We start from the raw sequence: 21394 nt of genomic DNA, 5'->3' as shown, positions 1-21394 counted from the left end.
AAAACAGTGGGATTATTTAGATTTAGCAAAATGGTGAACATTTATACAGATTAATCGATGTTTATTCTGTTTGTTATCTTTATTTATTCTTTATTTTCTCTGTGTTCAATTATAGAATTGAAGAACAGTGTATATGTTAAATTATTTAATTCAGTTTTATTTGTATAACTACCAAATCATAACAAAGTTAGCTCTGGATACTTTTCAAATAGAGCAGGTCTAGACAGGACTCAGTTGTTCCCACCATGAGCTAGCACTGAAGTGACTGTGGAGGGGGAAAAACTTGCTAAAGAATACTTAACTTAAATATTTTTCTATAAAGGCGTTTGTTTAAGAAGACAGTCTTCTGACTAGTTTTGCATTGCCATATTAGTGCACAATCCTCAAAGAAAACATCTGATAATTCTCAACATCTGAAGCCATATCTGTAAATGGTGAATCTTTACCTTCAAAACTGGTATCGGCATTGGATTCAAAAATCTCATATTGGTCAGGCTCTACTAATAATATGGCTTGCATGATAAAAATGGTGCAAATGCATGTCTTTATGTATTTTAAGCCATTTTGGGCAGTTTTCAGCTTCAAATTTAGCAGCAGTCTATTGTTCATGTTATTATAATTTTCCCAACATGTGATACACGACAACACATGTGTATATAAAAGTGCTGAGCAAAGTCAGACGAATAAACTATCACCATTCCCATGTAAAACTGCGCAGGGGCCGATCAGCATGGATTACTCTCAGGCCTACATCTATTCTTCGGCTATTGACAACCTCTCCCTTTTCAGTGTGCATGACTGGAGCTCTCACTAGCGCTGCTAGTGGACAATCAGACCTACACACCCACCTCCAGACACACTCGCATTTCTCATTTCTTACTTCTAGTCTAAATTAGATAGCAAGACGCAGTGCCGGAGCTCACAGATCGCATAGAATTAGTTTGAAGTACCAGCGGTAGTTAAACAGTAAAGCTGAAATTCAACATGGAGTCCCCTCCAGATCCAGCGAGCGACCCGGGCAACAGCGCCTCGGAGCCGGCTACCCCGGTCAGGGAAACCCCGGTAAACCTGGAGACGCTCCGGAAAGCGGACCATCCAGCCCCGGTTCGAAGGCAGACCTGTTCGAGCACCAACAGAGGTAAGAGGACCGTGATCGGCTTTTTACTGTGCCTGAAATAACGACCGATAGAGGGATTTTTAATCAAACTTCAAAATGAATTAAATCGCTTCCTCATAAATAACTGCACAGTGTCTAAATTCACCCACACGCAAGGACGTTCAGGGCTTTTTTTTATTCAGAACCACCCCGGTTCGCTTGTAATTAGTAGCTCGGTGTGTGTTGCTGGTGTTCAGGCTCCACTGACAGCTCAAATCATAGGGGGGTGAGACGGTCACAGATGTCACATTTACTCTGACTGCAGGATAAATCAATTACAACTTCAAATTGACCAACAGGAGCGTCTCCCGGTGCCAAAACGGGCCAAACGCGTCCGCTCAGACGCGTTATTACCAAAGTGTCAAAAGTGAACTTTTGGAGACTGTGGGCTAGTTTATCGATCACTTCCCATTCTCCTTCATATAGGGACGTGTCCTCTCCACTATTCCTGCCACAGCACACAGCGCCGTCTGGCTGGCTTTTTCACATCTCCAGCTCCCAGATTTTTCGGCTGTTCCTGTGTGCAAAAAGACGCCCCAGCAGCTGGAATTTGTTTAGCGTCAGCTCTCAAACACTGTTGCAAGCAGTGAAGCCGCTTTGCACGCCTCATTTTAGGCGACCAAACCTCCACATGATCAGACTGTAGAAACTAAACAGGCCTGTATTATCAGTAAGCCCGTCAAAAGTCTGTCTGCGTTGCTGCTGCTGAGTTCATTTTACATGATTTATCCAGCACGTCCCGTCCATGTTGTACAGTACAGACAGTATTTAACCACACCCCCTCTCGGCTGTCTCCGGCGCAGGCTAACCGGGCTCATCCAAGTTCAAAGAAATACTCATTTCTCTGCTCATTCTTGACAAGCAGAGTTTACATGACAGCGAGGCAAACATGGACGCACACATAACAATTAATTCATCGTACGGTGGTTTTTATGTGCGCACTCCTCCTGTGCGCAAGGGTATATTTAGAGTGTGATATGGTGAATGTGGAATGTAAGCTGGTTATGTAACAGGTTTAGCCATAAACAGAGGCGCGCAACTGAGAGCAGAAATCACCATCGCAGATCTTTTCACTTTAAACAAGAGCTCACCCACTCCCCGTGATCACCACGGTGCTTTAATTATAAAGAATCACCGCACTTGAGCGGGTATTTATACACCACTGAAGGGAAAACTGTGTGACTTTGTGGGCTGGCACAGCCGGAGCACTTATGTAATAGCGGGGCAAACTAGACAGGTAGTTTCAGGGAGGCTTCGTGGATTGATTTCTTTTTTCGCAAGTCTGACTTTGAGACACTCCTAACCTGCTGACCCATATTCACCCCACCCTTTTATGCGCAGGATTAAAGTGCGTCTGGGAAAGAGAAAGACAGGAAAAAGAACGCCTTCAGTCTGTTATGTAATGCTGAATGGGTGAAAAAAAAAACACATGTTCAGTGGGACAACCTCTGCAGCTTTTGAAGGAGTTTCCCTTTGCTCTGAAACTTTACTTTATTTTGACCCCTTTTATAAAAAAAATAAGAGTGATTGTTAGAGAACTTTAGCAGCAGGAAGCTTGAGGAAAAGTTTTGGGAACTTTTTAAAAACTTATTGTAAGTCTACACTTGTTAAAAAATAGGGTTATTCGTAAATTAGTTTATTCTCTTTTGTTTAACTGCATAGTTCAAAGCTCAGTGTCTGTTAGCCCGTCACTTGGTGTATTGTGCCATTTTTAAAAGATGATAACAGGACACTATTTTTTGTCTCTGAGAATCATTAAGTTGCCATCTGTAGCTTTAACGTACAGACAATAACAGCAATCTGCTGTGGTCTGCCATCGAATTTGTTCTCTCTTAGCAATGCTGGACTGTCTTTACAAGACATTTTAACTCTGTCTATGCCTATATTTTAGGGCTGCATCTAATGATTATTTTCAATATTGAATACTCTGTATATCAGAAGTACGTGCACAGTGCTTGTACGTGCACACCCACACTTATACCTAAAATGTACATTGTATACAGATATATGGGGCTGCAACCAATGATTATTTCTTATGGTGATTAGTCTGTTTATTATTTTCTCAATTAATCATTTAATTCTTTAATCTATAATTAGTCAGAAAATGGTGAAAATTTTTGATCAGTTTTTTCCATGTCGTCTTCAAATGTCTTGTTTTGTCCACAAATCAAATATGTTCAGTTTACTGTCATAGAGGAGTCGAAGAAAACAGAAAATATTCACATTTAAAAAAATGGAATTTAGAGAACTTTGACCTTTTTTTCATAACAGACATCTGCGTAAAAACAATCTATTGGGGTCTGCCATCAAATCTGTGCTCTCTTAAAAATGCTGGAGTGTGTTTACAAGGCATTTCAACACTGCAACAGTCTGCCTATATTTGTATTCAAAGACACTTTACTGGGCTCACGGAGCAGATTATTTATAAATGTAATAAATATTCAGGATGTTCACCACACAGGAGATCAGAAGTAAAGTTTGCTTTCACAAAGAAATGACGGCTTAATTGCCTTATTTAATTAAGCACTGATTTAAAAGCGCAAGTGTTTTATTAAGAAGTGACTGCAGCTGGTTTATTGCGTTGGCAAAGTTCAGTGCAGGATTACTTAAAGCATAAAACAATAAAAAAAAAACTCTCATGGTAGTGTTACAGACTTGTAAGACATTTTTTAGGATTACAGTTCTTTACAGGCCGGCCACAGAAACCAACATCTGAGAGGCGGCAGAGGCAGACACTTGCTCAAGCACAGTTTCCCCTTTTTATGCCAGCTGTATTAGACTTTCTGAGGATGCACATTTCTTATCCTGCATGCAGAGCGTTTACTGTTTTAACCCTGAGTGCTAATACCTTTTAAGTAGAAAGGGCTTACTTCAGCAGAAGCTCTGCTGTAAGACTTGAGTGGGTCAGAGAACAGGCCTTGGAGGGCTGTGGATATCATTACTGGAAAGAAGAAAGGGTGTTATTTTCATATTGCAAGATCCCTCCGTTCGCAAATTTGGAAACAATCAATATTAATGGCTTGGTTATGTAAGGTCATGGTCTCTGCAGAGGGCTTGAAAACCTCACAATCGCACAGGGAAGCTTTGACATGAGTTAGTTTGAGTGTTGAAAGTGTGTGTACAGTACTGTATGTGTGCGTTGCTGTAGTACTGTAATAGTAGACTTAACTCAGTGACACTACCCACTATGCCTGTCTTCTTGTGCTGCACAAATGTTGTTATTGCCATTTACAGAGATGGTGAGTCATCTGAAAATTATTTTCCTTTGTTAAGGAGAAGGAGGTGGATTCCATTTGTTGCTTTTAACATTATGAAAGTTGTTACCAGGTGACGTGTGAGCTGGTGGAGAATATCACAGTGTGTTCTGCTCACTAGCTCGCCTCAGTGTCATATCTAGATTGAATCTCGTTTGATCTTTTCATGCTAAATACCAGGTTTCAACCTATTATGTCACAACATTTTGTCACCATTCTCTTAAGATAAACACAAATAATGACTTTCATTTCATTATGGGAAGCAAATTTGCACTGAAAGAAAGAGAACTGTTGGAAAAACTTAAAAAAAACTATTTCAGTTGGTATCACACACATGGATTATGTTTTTCAAAATGTTAACAAGTTAGATGAATACAATTGCTTTAAGTCAGATGTACGTAATAATGTGATTGCGTTCAAACCAACAGTCTTTATTTATGCAACTTATTTAAGGCAAATCAATTTACACGTTTCCAGTTTTCCAATTGAATTATTTGCTTTACCCAAAAGATTTACCAAATACTACTCCTTATCAACCGAGTAGTACGGTTTCAGGATAGTTGTTATTGTAGTTTGTCGAATACAATTAATACAATTGCTAACATTAGTCTGACTTAGCTGGTTTAGTTCGGTGAGTTTCTAAAAACTTAAACAACACAATTTAAACAATTCAGGTGGGTCATTTAATATCGTACATAAACAAAACCATTACATTACTTCAACTACTACTGAAGTTCACTTTTCTACAGTGTGACTCTGCAGTTTAGCAACTGATCCGAACTGAAAAAGCAGAGTGTAAAAATATTCAGTCTTCCCTTAATAAACATGTAACCAGACTTTCGTCCAGCAGTTTTATTTTTGGGCAGCGAAATGAGAGCTCTCGGCCAGAGTGGCAACATTTATTTAGTTGTTGTCCGCACAAGACGGATGAGGTGCAGGGATGCCTTTTTTTTTCAGGTTTTACACAAAATCTCCGAAAGCCAGGAGTTGGCACGGGGCTCGAGTGGACAGCAACATTATTGAGGCTGTGGCATTCTCAAATTCAATGAATTAGGGCTCTGTGCCTGCTGGAGAGCATGAAGATACAGGTATAGGCTTATAGCTGAGCCTTCAGCTCGGACAGATTCAGGAGAGGAACTCCATTAGGTGTCTCTTTTTTTCTGGCTGGCTGCCTGTAACATAATATCGAGTTTCAGTCCTCCTGAGTTTTCAATTCTTACAGTGTGTGTGGGTGAGGAGGTGATAATATCACGAGCTCTTTTATTGGTGCCTGTCAGACAGTTGACATTGTTAAATGTTAACAATCAGTCTGTTTGAAGTCAAAGCTCAGTATTTGTTCTGCTCGCGTTAATTCCTCCTCAGACCAACAGTCGGTTGTAAAACATCAGCCAGTTTAACTGAAAAAGATAAAGAATATTTCAGTGACGTTACACTCAGCTGTTGCATAGATGTGACATCTGCTCGTGGTTTAGACTTTGGCACCGCTACCTTTGTTATGAGCTTCAAAGGTCATATTACATTCGAGCGGCAGCATCTGACATATCTAAGGAGTATTATATACCTGAATATAATATCAGGATGAGTAGTTAAATGAGATCTGACTGAGATTTTGTCATATTAGGTGTGAGACTCTTTCTTTCTCATTGTCAGTTCAAAATAAGATGTAAGAAATAGTACAAAATAATGAATAATTGTTTTGTAAAGTGATACTTTTTAGGTTTGTTTTTCTTACCTCATTGCCCTTGGTGGATTGTTTTGCTATCTTATTGTCACATGCCAAAAATATTTCAATAGTTTCAAAAGTTTTTTGCAGATGCATTATATGTATATAAAATTCAGTTCAATAAAATATAATCTTTGATTTTAGTCCTCCTCCATCATATATAATTTGTAAGTTTACCTTTATAATAACCAAATTGGCATTATTTTAAGCATCAGAAACTTTGTTTCCATTTCCTAGAGTGTCTTTGTTGTGATATAAATGTCTCAGATTTACTTTTAAACTCATTATATTCTAATATTTAAATGAAGTCCCTCCTGATTTTTAGTGCTGCTTTAACATCCTCCTTTGCAAGAAGATTACACTCACAAAGGCAATTTATGAGACCCATTAAACTAAATAGATCTGGTGCTTTTTAAACAGCAGATGGTTGAATGTTTTGAGCTCTGCTAGCGAGAGTGCGGAGCTGAGAGGCGACTCTGCCACCTTTTAGGTCAGGTGGTTAACCACTTTGGTTTAGTTTGGGGCATCTAAGGGGCCCCAGGAGACTTGTAATATATATATATATTTATTTTCCTTGGGGCATTTGATATTCTGTGTGCATGATATGAAGGCCTTACAAGTCATGGTAGAAGATTTTCTGTATTTGATACGACTGAAGCTGCAAGAACGGACTGTGGATATTTATTACAGGAAACTGTTGCTTCTCCCCAGCCAGTGAAAATTTACTCACGCTGACAGGACACTGCTCAGCATGTGACTCATGAGCCTGTCTTTAAGTCTAAACTTCTGAGCTGAGCGCTTAAAAGTTCACTTTGCTGAAATCTGTGTGCATTTATATCCATTTCATAGATGTCCATAATTTATATTTTGTGTCACAGTATGATGAAAAAAACTCAGTTTACTCAGGGTCAGGGTTCTTGTTATATGAATCCATGTGCTTTCAATCAATACAAGAACTTGAATTACAGTTCAGTGGTTGCACATGTTGTTTACATCTGTTGGCATATTCCAAAACAGCTGCTCAGGATACACGCAGTAGACGCAGAACAAGATGGTGCAGCTTTATTTTTTTTTGGTAACCTGTACGTCTGTTTTTAGATTTATCAGGTGTATTGCAGGACACTATGCAAGCCCTAATAGGCCCCTATATTAATTAAAAAAGTTTGGAAATGTCAGACTTACCCTAGACCAAATCTGAAAGTTTTATTCTTGTGGGACAATTTATTTTGGAGTTTGAATCACCAGTGGCTTAACTGGGGCTGGCGAGGAAGTTTCGACTGGTGACAGACACCAGATTTGATGTGAAATCTCCTGTGGTGAATGATAGCTCAGATCTATGGCCCATTTACAGAAGTTTGTATCTTAGATAGAAAAGTCTGAATAGTAATGACCGGAAATACTCCAGATGCATTATTGGAGGGCGTTAAAGGCGTCTAAATTTAATGCGGTACACTGTGACCTAAGTACTGGTGGCGCTTGGCTCCGTGCTGCTCTGCGCCTCTCTGATATGAAAAGGGCCCCTCAGAAGAGGCCTGGAGGGAAAGAGGTGGTGAGAGGGGTCTGAAGGATCACTCAGAGGAATTCTTATGTCACATCTAGAGCCAAGCCTTTCACATCTCTACCAGTGTGGAGGGTGTAAAGCTCTCGAGCAGGTAGGTAAGCCCCTCGCACTGAAAATCCCTGCAGGAACTCTGACCAGCTGTATCTTTGAAACCATCATTCCTGTGCTTTTGAACAAAAATCACACTGGACACATACATTCATGCTGCTTCATGTCATGTGTGTCAAGTCATGTGAACCTTAACTAAAGTGTCTGCACTCTCAGAGAAAAAAAAAATCATATATATGTGTGTGTTTCACCACAGAGGCTTCAGTGCTTCATGCAGGCTGCAGAGCTCTGACATGTGTTGAGCACTTGAGAGAAAAATCAGGATGATCTCCCGGCAATGGACGTTATCCCAGATGTTCTGTGCATGAGCGCGCTTTAAAACAGGAAGAGGTAACGTTGTAAAATCTTAAAGTCTGTTATTCAAACGGCACACCTCAAGAGCCTCTTAACTGTTATTTATCTTGCGTTGTATAGGCTAAACAGTCCTCATGGCAGCTCGGGCTTAAGGACTCTGTTGATTTGAGTCAGCCTGAGAAGAAAATGGAAATATGTGCTGCATATTGTAGCCGTCTGAAGAACAGTAGCAGGGCAAATGAGCAATCCATGTGCTTTCTCCTTTGGTTTAGAGAAATAATGACAGTGTCTGCACTTATGTATTCTCAGGATGTATTAAATATAACTAGAATAGACTAGAGAAGGAGGTCTCAGAAATGTTTTTTTTTTTTTTAACTTGATGTAAGTCTCTGCAACATTATTTCATTACATGTCAAGTTATTGTTTTTCATTTACACAAACCCATCTTCAAATTTTAGAAATATTAGAAATAATACAGTTGCTGGAGCAGAACATTTTTCCTAGTGCCTATACTTTGATTTTCCTTCGGTTCCATCACGCGGGGCATGTCATAAAGCCATGAAATGTCATAAAGAGGTAAAATAAAATGTCGATCAGTTTTTTCCCAAAGCCCAAGGTGACATCCTCACATGTCTTGTTTTGTTCAACGCCCAAACATTTTCAGTTTACTGTCAGAGAGCACGGGAGAAACCGGAAAATCTTCACATCCGAGAGACTGTAAAACAGAGAATTTGGACTTTTTTCTTAAAGAATGACTCAAAACATTTAATTAATCTTCATAACAGTGAGTGATTAATTTAATAGTTGACAACTAATATCAATCGTTGCAGCTCTAGTTTCAACCACAAATCAATTTAGTTGATTTTTGTCAGTCATTCAAAACCTAAACCAGCTCATAGTGAACATACTTGCATTTGTTGCTTTCTTCTTCTGTGAGGTTTTACAGCAGCTTGAAAATAGAAATACTGAGTACAAACTGTGAACTCAAATTTACATTTTCAATGAGCTTATTATGGTAGTTTTAGGAACTAAGTGTACTTCTATTAAGCACGTATGTATTCTTCATCTGTATTAGACTAGAACAGTCTGGATAAAGTGGTGTCAGAAATATATTTTTTTAAGTTTTTGTAAGTCTCTACATCATTATTTCACCACATGTCAAGTTATTTTTTTCTCATTTGCACAAATTCATCAAAAATTTTTACAAGTATAAATAATATCAGCAGAACATTTTTTCTTATTCCTCTACTTCGATGTTCCTTTGCTTAGATCACACGGCGTACTGTAATATTACTGAGGAAGGCGAAGCACATCACGTCCTCTGCTGTAGTTTTCGTTACATCAGTACGTCGGAGTATTACTCCACAAAGTTTATTTGTCACCTGAAATAAACAAAAAACTTTTGGAGACAAGGGAGATAAAACAACTTGAAAATCAGTGTCATTTCTGTTGGCTTGATTATTTATATTGGAATAACAAGCGCGACTTAATCTCATAAATAAAAAAGGGAGAGATACAGATCCGTCCCCTCCAGGTACAGCCGCCACTTAATCGAATTAGCTCCACTCTCAGGCTTGACGGGCTCTTCAAACACCCCTGGTGACTTCTGAGTGCCGATTACAATCAGCTACTATTTTCAGCCTTTGATTAAAATCTGGTGAGGTTGGACAGAATTTTTTTGAGCGCAGAACCAACTAATTATTAAACATCGCAGCCCCATCTTTTCTTTTCTTTTTTTACCAGTTACAGAAGGGCCAATGGGCTGGAGTAGTTAAACAATACCCATAAGTATTAATCATGTTGAATCTCTCTGTGTGAAACTATTAGCTTCTTCTTATTGAAACATCCCACACTCGTCTGTGTGTTGTCCAAACAGATATTTTTACCGACCTTTGTGTCATTATAAACAAATCTGCGTGGAGGATTTTGGCTCGAATATTTGTGGAATCAAAGGAGCCGTTTGTGTTTGTTTCATAGTGTAACATTTTGTCTGATTCTGATGAATCTTAACACTATAATCTTTGTTAGATAATACAGATTTCCTCATCTGCTAGACAACAATAATGAATACAACTCTTTACTCATAAAATAATAGAAGATGATCACAATTGTTCGTGCCTCACACAGTATGTCATAGAATAATTGTAATGTGCCTGTCAAAGACAATTCTGCTCTTTTGTTACTTTCAAAGGCAGCTTTTGAATATGAATAAGTCACTAATGAATATTTGGTCCTTGCGTGTCTGTGGATTGATTGCTTTAGGAGGCGTACGAAGACAGAGTGTGGCACGATGGGGCTCAATCAATGCAGCAATGCTGCTGCTGCGCTGCATTCTGACAGTGATTGAAAGACAAAGTCACTCTTCAGCATGTATGATACACGAATCCTGACAAATATCATCTGATCAATCAATATTTGCAGCTTTATTTTACTAATGCAGTACTTAAGAGGCAATAATTAACGCCATGCTGGGTTGTTAAAAGCCTATTTTTATGTGACAGACAGAAATAGACACACAGAAATAGGAAGATGAAGTCCTTTGGTCGATGTTGATAGTGGCATGTCGTGCAGACGTTCCCTATATGCCATGATATGAACTTATGAAGAACTTTCCACTGAACAATTCATGTTGCTTTCAAGTTATGTTAATGTGCAAAATGGAAGTTATTTTTTACTTTCAACTCTATTTTCTGTTGAATGTTTTGAGCCATTATGGATGATGAAAAAGTATTTGGGTTATAGCGAGGTTAAAGGAGCAATATGTAACAATTTCGTGTCCAAAAATAAGCACTGCAGTCCAAATAGGGAGTCTGAGCCATAGATAGTCCTATTTTATATACAGTCTCTGGCTGAAGTGAGTTGTTTCCCCGTTCCCCCTCCTCCTCAGAGTCTAAGAGTCTTGCATTGTGTGTTTATCAGCTGTTTATAACTTTTGTCTGTTGATGTAAAGCTACGCCGGTTATCCTGAAAAGTCCTGAAACTCTGGAGTTGGAGTTCAGTGACTTTCTGCCTTACTGCCTGCCATATTCCATTAACAAATTGCTCAGTTTGTCTGTTATAGACATTCACTCCTTCCAAAAAAATTATTAATGATTTGTGACGACACAACACTTACTCATTTGCTGAACATACGGCTTTAATTTGAACTCTAATAAACATGAAATGGTCAAACAATAACTTAACTAAAATTACGGGCTGGAATAGAAATTTCAAAGGAGGACACCACAGCTGCAGTGTTGTTATCAGAGAAGCCAGTATTTACAACTTAGCATCTTTCCTTTATCTCATATCATTTTATGATTCATTACAGTAAATATGTTACAGATTTCCCCTTTAAGGACGTAACTTTGGGAAAGTGGCAGGCAAATAAAAGTCTACACATTTTTGAATTACTGTTGACGCAAAACCTTCATCAACTTATTCTCTCTTTTCTCAACTATTTTTTATTCAGCCTTTGTTGGTGTTGTATGTGTGTGTGAGTAATTGAAATATAGTATGAAACAGTTTAACTGAGGGAATATTCATTCGATGTCATCTTGTGTTAAACAAGTGTGGCTTGTGATGCTCATTAATTTCTGCTTGCTCCACTTGCAGTGTTTGGGCTCTCTTTGCTGGCTCGGTGCCACAGCGTCTTCTGAAAGAGCCACTTCATCTCTGTCAGGGGCAGGTGGAAATTTGCTGCACACTTCTAATTGGACAAAGTGCCTTTCAAACTCGGAGCCATCATACACAGATCAGATTATCATACAGACCAGGTGTCAACAGAGGTTTTTCACCTCCCCCTGCCCCTCCTGCTCTCTTTGCCATCTTTTGGTTGACTTTCAGATTTTCCCTGTGATGTGTCGCTTTTTAAACTCCCTGCTGCCTCGTGTCTCGAGGCGTATGAGGTTTGATTTACAGATTAATTACAAGAAAGCGCACTTGTTACTTTGATTTTGGATTTTATTGTATACTGTAGAGAAGTCGTTCTCAAACTCGTTTCAATAATGTTCCCCTTTTGAAATATTTTTTCAGCTTAGTACTCTCTGACCAGCACAAAACATTTTGGTTGAAGAAAAAAAAGAAAACGTATGAAGAGGTATAATACAGCACTGTGACACTGGAGTCAGCTCGTTGAGGTGAATCCCATTAAAACCTATTATTCCAGATGGTATTGACTGTATTTTGTTGGCTGTTTTTGCTGCCTTTTTCACTTTGTTCCCAGTGTTTTCAGCTGTATTACTGCTTCAGCCATGAATTCATTTTCTTAATTTTTGTCTGTCATTCATAACCAAAACTGGCTTGGCGCTCACGGTGAACATAGTTCAACGCTCAACAGTGAGAATTGCCTGCTCGCCTCAGGCAAGTAAAATGTCATGTCGGACTAGTAAATCTAGCAACTCAGGTAGGACAAGTGGTAAAATCTTGATAATCAATGAATTGGTAAAGTAAGCTGTTTTCAGCTTCTTAAACATGGAAATTTCCAGCTTATCTCTGTTGTGACAAAACAAGACATTTGAAAACTCTGAAAAACTGAAAACTCATTTCAGTTAAGTGATGTCATTTTCTGAACTTCTTCTTATTTATCTTTACCCACTTGATCATTATATATCTATATACCCCCTGCAGTACTCTCAGGATGTCAAATACCAACATTTATAGGTATGTAAAGCTTCAGGAGCCCAGCAAAATAGTGAGAATAATAAGGAAATGCAGGCTAAGGGCAGGGTATCTGCAGATACAGACAAGTCAGATTTTATTTATATAGCCTAATACCACTAATCACAATTTGCCTCAGGGGGGTTTACAATCTGCACAATTAATCGAAATTTTATCGAAATTGCAATATGGCTTTTGGCAACTTTCAAATTGCAAGATGTGTAATATTTGGCAAGATGTGTGTCAAAAAAACCTATTAATTAATGAATGTTGCAAGACAGACATGCCCTGTTGTACAAATCAGATTCTACAGACTTAAACAAATAAAAATCTTAATTTAGTTCAGATTCCTGCAAAAAAAATCACACCATAGTAGTACCATAGTCATTTTAACATGTTTTTCAATCAAAATAAGAATAATGATTCATAAAAAAAAACAAAACAGAACAAAACAAAACAGAGACACCACCACACACTTCTAGTGGGTCATAAGTGATGATTTAGAGGGATTATTTTTGCTTGAGAGTGTATGGTGCTCCTCAGACACGTCCTTTCTAAGTTTAAAGCCATAGCTTGGTCATCTTTTGTCTCAAGTACAGAAACATTTGCAAGAGCCAGGAGGAGAATCTGAGGCTGCAGGCTAGCTCATGGGGGGGCTTTAAGGTCTGCAGTATAGCTCGGAGCCAGACCTCACTGTGCTTGTAAAAGTAATCTGCGAAATCTTCAGATCAATTCCTCACAAAACAGGTAACCTAGCGAAAAGAGCAGAACTCGATTGAACTAGAACCATTCTGTCTGTTTGAATCAGTTAAAGGCATAACTGTTGAATTTTGAATGAACCAGGGAAGTGAAACAGACTTGTGATCAATGAGAGAATAAAGTTGGAGTATGTGAAAAGAGGACAGAATTTTTCCATTTATATTTTTACAGATTAATTATAGCAAGAACGCCATCTTTTCTGCACGGGTTACAGTGAAAAGAACTGCAATTGGCAAGGCTTTTGTCAAAATGTTCCAGTACAGTATATAAACCATGATATATATATAGGAGTGTTTATGCCGTTTGAGTCACTGGCCTTGAAGGTCACAGTACATCTGGGTATCATCTGTGTATCAGTGCAGCAGTGGCAGGAAATATTTAGTTTTCTGTTGATATGAGAAGTGTGAGCCTGTAAATAGAAAATGAGATGGGGCATAAAATTGAACCTTGAAGAGCTCAGGTACAGTTCAGGTAACGTGCGCTGAAAGATGAGAAATAAGTATGTAAGAGGTTCAGTACAAGCTGAACAGTTTACACTAAGTGTTGTTTCTTCTTACATGACCCAGTATTTTACTCAGTCAATTTTAGCTGCGTTCAGTGTAAGAGCCTGAAATAAGATCTAAAAGGATGAACACTGAACAAATCGGATTTTTTTATTTGACTTGTAACAACTTAGAAACCTGGACTGTGGCTCTAGGTAGCAGTGGAGTGTTGCACTGTAAAAACTAACACTGTAAAAACCAAAGAAATTCAAGGCAGCTTACTTCATTGATACAATTTATTTTTGTTTTACCAACTACTTCTACTTTTGTTGATAGTAAACTCATTGAATAAACTCAATGAAAGTGAATAGTGGTTAATATTTGTATTTTAAATATACATTTCTTAAACTGAAAGATTACCAAAACAAAAGATTAGATGCTGGCAAAATTTGTTTTAGTTTATTCAGAATTTAAAGGGACAAGTCACTCAAAGTCACAAATACATATTTTTCCCCTGATCTGCAGTGCTATTTATTCTTTTTTTTTTGGTGTGAGTTGCAGATTTTTGGAGATATTGGCTGCAGAGATGTTTGCCTTCTCTCCAATATAATGAGACTGGATGTCATTTGGTTTGTGGTGTTCAAAGCCAAAAAAATGTAAGATAATCCACAGACCTTGTTATGAGGAGTTTCATGCAGGAATCATTTTCTTTCCAGCAGAAAGAATGTAGCTCCAGTTGATTCTACTGCTGAAAGAAGGTAGTTTCTATATGGTGTGTTCACAACAAGGTGTGTGGATTATCTTGAGTAACTGGGTCATGATTTCTGGAAAGAGACACTTTTATATCAACAAAAGTCTGTAATGCGCACCACAGGCCAGGGAAAAAAATATGTATTTTTGATTTGGGGGTGAACTATCCCTTTAAGAGTTCGAGTTTGATTCAAAACTCAAATATCTAGGGAAGGCATTTGCCTCGAAATTCTGATTTTTTTTCTCAACTTTTGTTTGTGGGAGAATTACGAGGTAGAAGAGCAGCATTTCATTTTATCACAGCGTTCTTTCGTAGTAGAAAGGATAAACCAGTTGCATATCGTGATAAATACATTATCACCGCTCCTTACACACATCAGGCAAACATGGCAAAATTTTGGCATACTCGATTGCTTATCTTGTCTGCACGTCGTCAGCGCAGATGTATTACCCTGCGCTGATTTGATTCTGGGCAAAGGAAAGTGGACAGGAGAGATTGATGGTGGTGTCCCCAGTCAGACAGATAACACCTGATTCTGCCTGCAGGGGGTTGGTCTAGCACACTCCTCCCCTGCACCTCAGATGGCGTCGAAGGCTGTGCCGAGGAGGTGAACCGTTCCTTCACTCAATGCAAATTCAGGGCCACATTCAGAGATGATCCCAGGACGATTGAGCCAATGTGGCCCCGAGCACTCCGCACCACATGATCCATGCATCAGCCACACCTGGGAGAAACCCACACAGGCATGGGGGTCATTTGTTTAACACAGGTGCATCATGTATCTCAACACACACATGCGTACGCACACGCTCGAACAGACACACACGCCTGAATGCACACATACACACAGATTGAGAGTTATTGTTAATGAAATGCTGTCTGGGCACGTAGTTTTATATCAGAAAAGAGTCTGTGGTGCTGCACCTTTTGTTATGACCTGTTGTTTCTGTCACTTTTTTACTTGTTCGGTTTTTGAGGTCTTGATGAAACATCACAGAGGAATACACTGTAATGAAATAGTACTTTAAGATAGACCTTTGATAATCCCAAAGGAAATGATTGTGCTCCAAAATTGCAATAACATAAGAATAATAGGAATAGAGTATTGAATAAAAAATGAAATATAAAGCGTATAGGGAGTAAATGCAAAAAAATAAATGCCCAATAGAATAAAAATAGTGTGAGTAATATAAGTTAAGTAAAAAAGTGAACTAACATAAACTAAAAGAAAAAAAGAAAAACTAATATTGGCAGTGACATTGAAAGTAATACAAAGTTATGTTGCACCAAGTAATGAATGTAAAATTGCACAAAATTGGGTACCTTCAAATGAGTGTGGTGAGATATATAACATCATTGCACTTTTTTGATTGTTAAGTAAGTAAATTAAAGTAATCATTCATGCAATGGCAGGCCTACTTTTCTCTGTTTTATATCATTTTAAACTACATATCTTTGGGTATTGGTTTGACAAAACAAGACATTTAACAACACTTTGGAGTTTGAGAAACTGCGATGGACATTTTTCACATTTTTATGACCTTTTATGGACCAAATGTTTGATTAATCTAGAAAAATAATTGTCACATAAATAGAGAATGGTTGTAGCCTTAGTACATGTCATATTGGATTCATATTTTGAATAAGCTTAAAGCTGGAATATGGAAGATTTGACGGTTGCTGGACATCAAATACAGACTACTTTATCAATTGGTAGTTATCAAGTGTCCAGAGCGCAGCAAAATAATGAGAGAAACTGTTTAAAGAAATACACACAAAGGACAGATAAAGATACCATCACACACTTCTAGTGATGACTTACAGGAGTCTATACATTGTTGTTTTTCAAATTGCAATAATTTGATAATCAATTATTACAGCAATTTATCAAGCAAAATACCAAACATTCTGTGGTTTCTACCTTTCAAATATAACTCATTATTTTTGTCAATTTTATATCACTGAAAATTTAATACATTTGGGTTTTGGACAGTTGGTCGAACAAAAGACGCAAGTTAAAAACATTACCTTAGATCTTGGAGAATTTTATAGAAAAAATGACCAATTGATTAAATAAAAAAGTGAATAAAAGATCAATAAATAATGAAAATAATCACCACTTATAGCTTGAATACAATTTGAAGTGTAGAATAAAAAGAACACGATGAATCATATTGGATTCATGCTGGGTCGTTCGCTGCTCTGACGGCGCCATATGGATACTGAGGGCATTTTAGAAAATACTCTGCTCTTTGCACTTTAAAAGCTCTTTTGATGCTATTACATCATTTGTTATGATTTACCAACCATCAGTAACATCTGAGTGTCTTATGATCCCCACGAATCAAAGTACACTGCTACATCCTCATACACAAATACAGTGTAGCAAAAAACAAAATTTCTTTTTTTTTTATTTTTTATATTCAATAACAAGGTGTGCAGCACAGGTTCTCAGTGTGTGAAGCAGATGGTGAAAGGCTAGTGTATAATAGATCTCAATATTAACCGTAGCACATGCTGGGAGTGTTGGTGGATGGCACACAGCAGAGTAAAAGAGAAGCGATGACCTTCTGTCCCATCATTTACCCCCTCGTGCCCCCCATACTGCTCTCAAATTACTTTGTTTTAGCCAATTAAAGCAGCCGGCTGAGCATCAAGCAGGCTGCCATTTTTCGCTCACCTGGACCCATGTGACATTATCGCTCTGTCATCGGGAGAGATGGCCGTAAGTGGGAATCTCCGGCATGGCACCGTGCCACCTTAGACCCCACTGTGCTCACTGAGATTAATGCAATGATTCTCCCTCCAACTTGCAAGAATCTCAGTCAGCGCTCTCACCTGTTCCCGGTGATAGCGCTGCACGCAGCTCCTCGCCGTGTGAACCAACGAGCGAATGATTTCGGTGGTTGCAGCACACTCCAAAGCAGACACAGATATACATCTCCAGTGATATTTCCTGTATTACCTTTGCTACAAAAAAAAAAAAAGAGATCACTTTCTAAATGTGCAAGGAATCTATTGTCCTTAAGTTGCCTTGTCGCTGATCAAGATACCATATGCTGAGAAATGGTTCCCTGTCCAAATCCTTTAATGGCTCAATAATAGAAAGAAAGGCGGCAGACACAACAATACCATGGCACGGGATGAGTGAAGGACCGGAGTGTGTGGTGTTTAACAGCCATACGAGCACAGATTATGTGCTTGAAGGGGCTGAATTGAGTGCCAGCAGTGACAGTTGGGCTGGGAATTGAGTGTGCCTGGGACGTGCGGCTTGACTCCGCTCGGAAACACCACTGGGTCCAGGGCTCATCTCTGTAGTCCTCCGCCTCCCTCCTCCCGTAAGAGGCATTGTGGCCTGCCGTTTGCTCCGCTCCACCAGGGGAATGGACGGGCCCCTGCTCCCGCTTGATGAGCACTCACTAATGGCTGCTTCTTTGAAAGCTGACGGGCCTGTTTGAGGAGTGTCTTTTACTTCCCTCCAGCTTGCCTTGGCTGGGCATTCGTCAGGCTGCCTGGCTTTGCTGTCCTGCCCACATGATGGTGCGCCAAGGGGCTGAAACGTCTGTCATTTGTTTTACTTTCAAATAAAAGTTGATGATTTACCAATAAAAAGTAAAAATAGTCTTTTGATGATGTCTAGCGGCATATGGAGAAAGTGTTGCAATAGCGACATTTTCAGCACTTTGTCAGAAATAACAAAAGGGAAAAGAGATTTCTCTTTCAACTTTTTTTGTACCTCCTCTGATAATATATAGTCTGACCATAGTTTTGTGTAAAGTGAACAAGAGAATATAGAAAGTGTGATAGATATTAAAATATGGTTGAGGACAAGGCTGCATAATATTAAAGGGATAGTCTGGATTTTTTTTAAGTGTGGTTGTATTAACTACATAACCATAGTCAGTGTATTAACTACAGTCGATGGCGGTCGACACTCCCCCAGTTTGCTGAGGCAGCAGAAGTACCAGTGTAGGAAATTAAGCAAAGCCCAGTGACAACCATCTTTTGATGGGTCAAGGTGAGGACCAACGATGGTAGGACATTAAGGTAGAGCCCGATAGTTTCTGTGATAGCATGATAACAAATAATAACACGATAAATGGCTGATTTTACCTATTGAGTTTTGTTGGTTGGGAGAGAGCGATATTGGGCTTGTATATTGGCAGTTTACTGTCAAAAAGGCTATCTGGTGATATAGAAGTGAAAAAATTCTAAATATTACATACACTTGTACTGATATTGATTTTTTTTTCTTATGGATCTGTTTTACGCAGAAAAATACACTTTGCTGCTGATGCTTCTATGCCATATACTGATGGTAAACCACAGCTGATGGATAAGTACACATACAACCCCACTTCAAAAAATCCAGCCTATCCCTTTAATGTCAACCATTAGCATCTGACTCTGTATCGGTTTGTGTAATGGCTTGCCAAAAGGCACCATGGTGTCATGAAAGGAAACAGAAACAATTAAATCCCCCTCGTTCATGTTTTATTTAAGAAAAGGTATTTTTACTGTTCTGCTCCACAAGAAGGACTCCAGCAGCAGTCTTAAGGAGATGTATTCTTAACACAGCTTAGAACTGGGAGGTCTATAATAACAAAATAAGCAGCTGTGTTTGAAATTGGGCCCCTTGACAGTTTGCATACTTTTCACAGGCTGTTAGTCCTCTGTAGTTCAGAAATATACACAACCGAGCAAGAAGACGAGAGCATCTACCGTAAGAAGAGAGGAAACCAACTGCAGTGTTAAAAGTGAAGAGTAGGCTGGTATTTTTATGAAGACATCTAGATGTTAGCAGGATATGATGTCTTAATGCGTGGATCAGTGAAACTGCCTGTTGTCTGGTTGCTCGTACTGGTATCCTTGACCACTGCCCTGTCTTTTCACCCCAGAGGGAGTTGTTGGTCCTGTTGCCCTCCTCCTCCTCACTGGCATACAGGCTTCTGGAGACTGCATTAGGAAGTTGGAGTCGTCCTTGGAAATCTCCTCTCCGTAACTTCTCCTGTCTTCACTCTCCCTCTCCCATTCCGTTTCACGTGCACTCCTTTTTTTTTTTTTCCTCCCCCACTTGAAACTAGGGTGAAGGTCAGAAATGGCGAATTTGATATAAGAGCTGACGTGCTTCCGAGGACCACCTTGTCAACTCAAAACAATAGGTTTGCCGGAGCTGTTATGCCGAATAAAGAATGTTCGCATATTCCCAGAGAAATGTCCTCGACCAGACATTCCCAAAAGAGATGAGAACATTCGTCTGCATACATTTGTACAGGTGCTACTGGCCCAGCAGAAAATGGAGGTTGAAGTGAAATGAATTCATGTGAACATGTGAGCAAATAAGGTATTTCACCTGGGAGATTGGAAAAGTCATCCAATTTGCATGTTGGAACCTTTATCCTTGTGATATTTGATTTGGTCATTAATTGCTCAAATGGTTCATCATATTCAGCTTTGTGTTGATGTAAATTTAAGCTCCTGTTCAGAACCTAACATATAATAACGTTGCAGCTTTATTAGGCTGCACATAATGCCTGTGAAGAAGTAACAGATGTTAGCAGTTGCATAATGGCGAGGGGAAAAAAAAAGCAGCCGGCTGTGGTGTTGTACAGCGGTGTGATCAAATAGTTTAATTTGATCTGACCTCTTTGTCTCAGTGGTATCTCTGAGCTGCCTCTTGGTAGGAGCTTACAAAACAGAGTGTCGTCAGACAGGTCAGGATGAATGAAGGCAGTCAGGTCCAAATACACATCTTTAACAAGATATGAAGAATATGTAAGACCCCAGCTTTCAGAAAGGAGTACTGCAGTCCAAATACTGAATTAGAGCCTTAAATAATATATTAAATCAGTTGAATCCCTATTTAATACATAATCTATGGTTGGAGTGACTTGTTACCCCCCCTGCCCCATCCTCCCCAGGCTCAAAGCTTAGGAATGTTGTCTGCAGGCTGCATGGACACTAAACAGCAGCACAAGACAAGCGCAACATGAGCCTGTATTTTAACAGTGACAAGCGGCAAGGAGTCTTACACTGTAAGTTGATCAGCTGTTTATAACTCTCAGTGTCTATTGATATAAAGTGAAGCCAGCTCTCCTGAAAAGAAAAGCCCACTGCTCCGAAAATGCACACTCTGAAGTTGGAGTTCTTACTACCTGCCAGACCCCATTAACATGTTGCTCAATTTAACTGTTATGAACATCTAATCCATCTAGAATGTTATTGATGAATTCTTACAACTTCTAAATAGACACTTGATTGCAATGTTGCACCTGTCTTGCACTCCAGCAGTGCTTCTGCATCCTGCCTGAGCTGTTGGGAGTCTGAGGAGGAGGGGGCAGGGGCAAACAACTCGGTCCAACCATTGTATATTAAATAGGATTTCAACCTATTTAATTTAACGTCTATGGTTCCAGGTCACTATCTGGACTGCAGTACTCATTTTTAAATGCACAATTGCTAGATATTCCTCCTTTAACACTTACAAACATGAAATGGGCAAAAAAAAACCATCGTCATTGTGGACAAAAATGGAAATCTTGACGGACAATGTGCTGGCTGTAGTGCTGTTATATCTCTTTAATTTCTGCTGACATATGGTCATTTTATAATTTAGTGCAGTAAATATATTTCCCCTGTACTTAAATGTTCCAGCTAATGAGGGTATG

The 21394-nt window shown here is 39.0% G+C and overlaps 1 protein-coding gene across 1 annotated transcript in view; it reads left to right on the top strand.

Moving 5' to 3' along the window:
* The first annotated feature begins 833 nt into the window (after positions 1 to 833).
* Positions 834 to 21394, top strand: part of roraa (RAR-related orphan receptor A, paralog a) — a 245393-nt gene continuing 224832 nt past the window's right edge. The window contains exon 1 of the mRNA XM_084733413.1: positions 834 to 1138. Within this exon, the coding sequence (XP_084589539.1) occupies positions 985 to 1138 (154 nt within the window). The 5' untranslated portion in view covers positions 834 to 984. The remainder of the gene's footprint in view (positions 1139 to 21394) is intronic.

This window comes from Lutjanus erythropterus, chromosome 13 (assembly GCF_056507025.1).
Source record: "Lutjanus erythropterus isolate fLutEry1 chromosome 13, fLutEry1.hap2, whole genome shotgun sequence".
Taxonomy (NCBI): Eukaryota; Metazoa; Chordata; class Actinopteri; order Lutjaniformes; family Lutjanidae; genus Lutjanus; species Lutjanus erythropterus.
The sequence above is the reverse complement of the archived record's forward strand: the minus strand, read 5'-3'. Positions and strand labels throughout refer to the sequence as shown.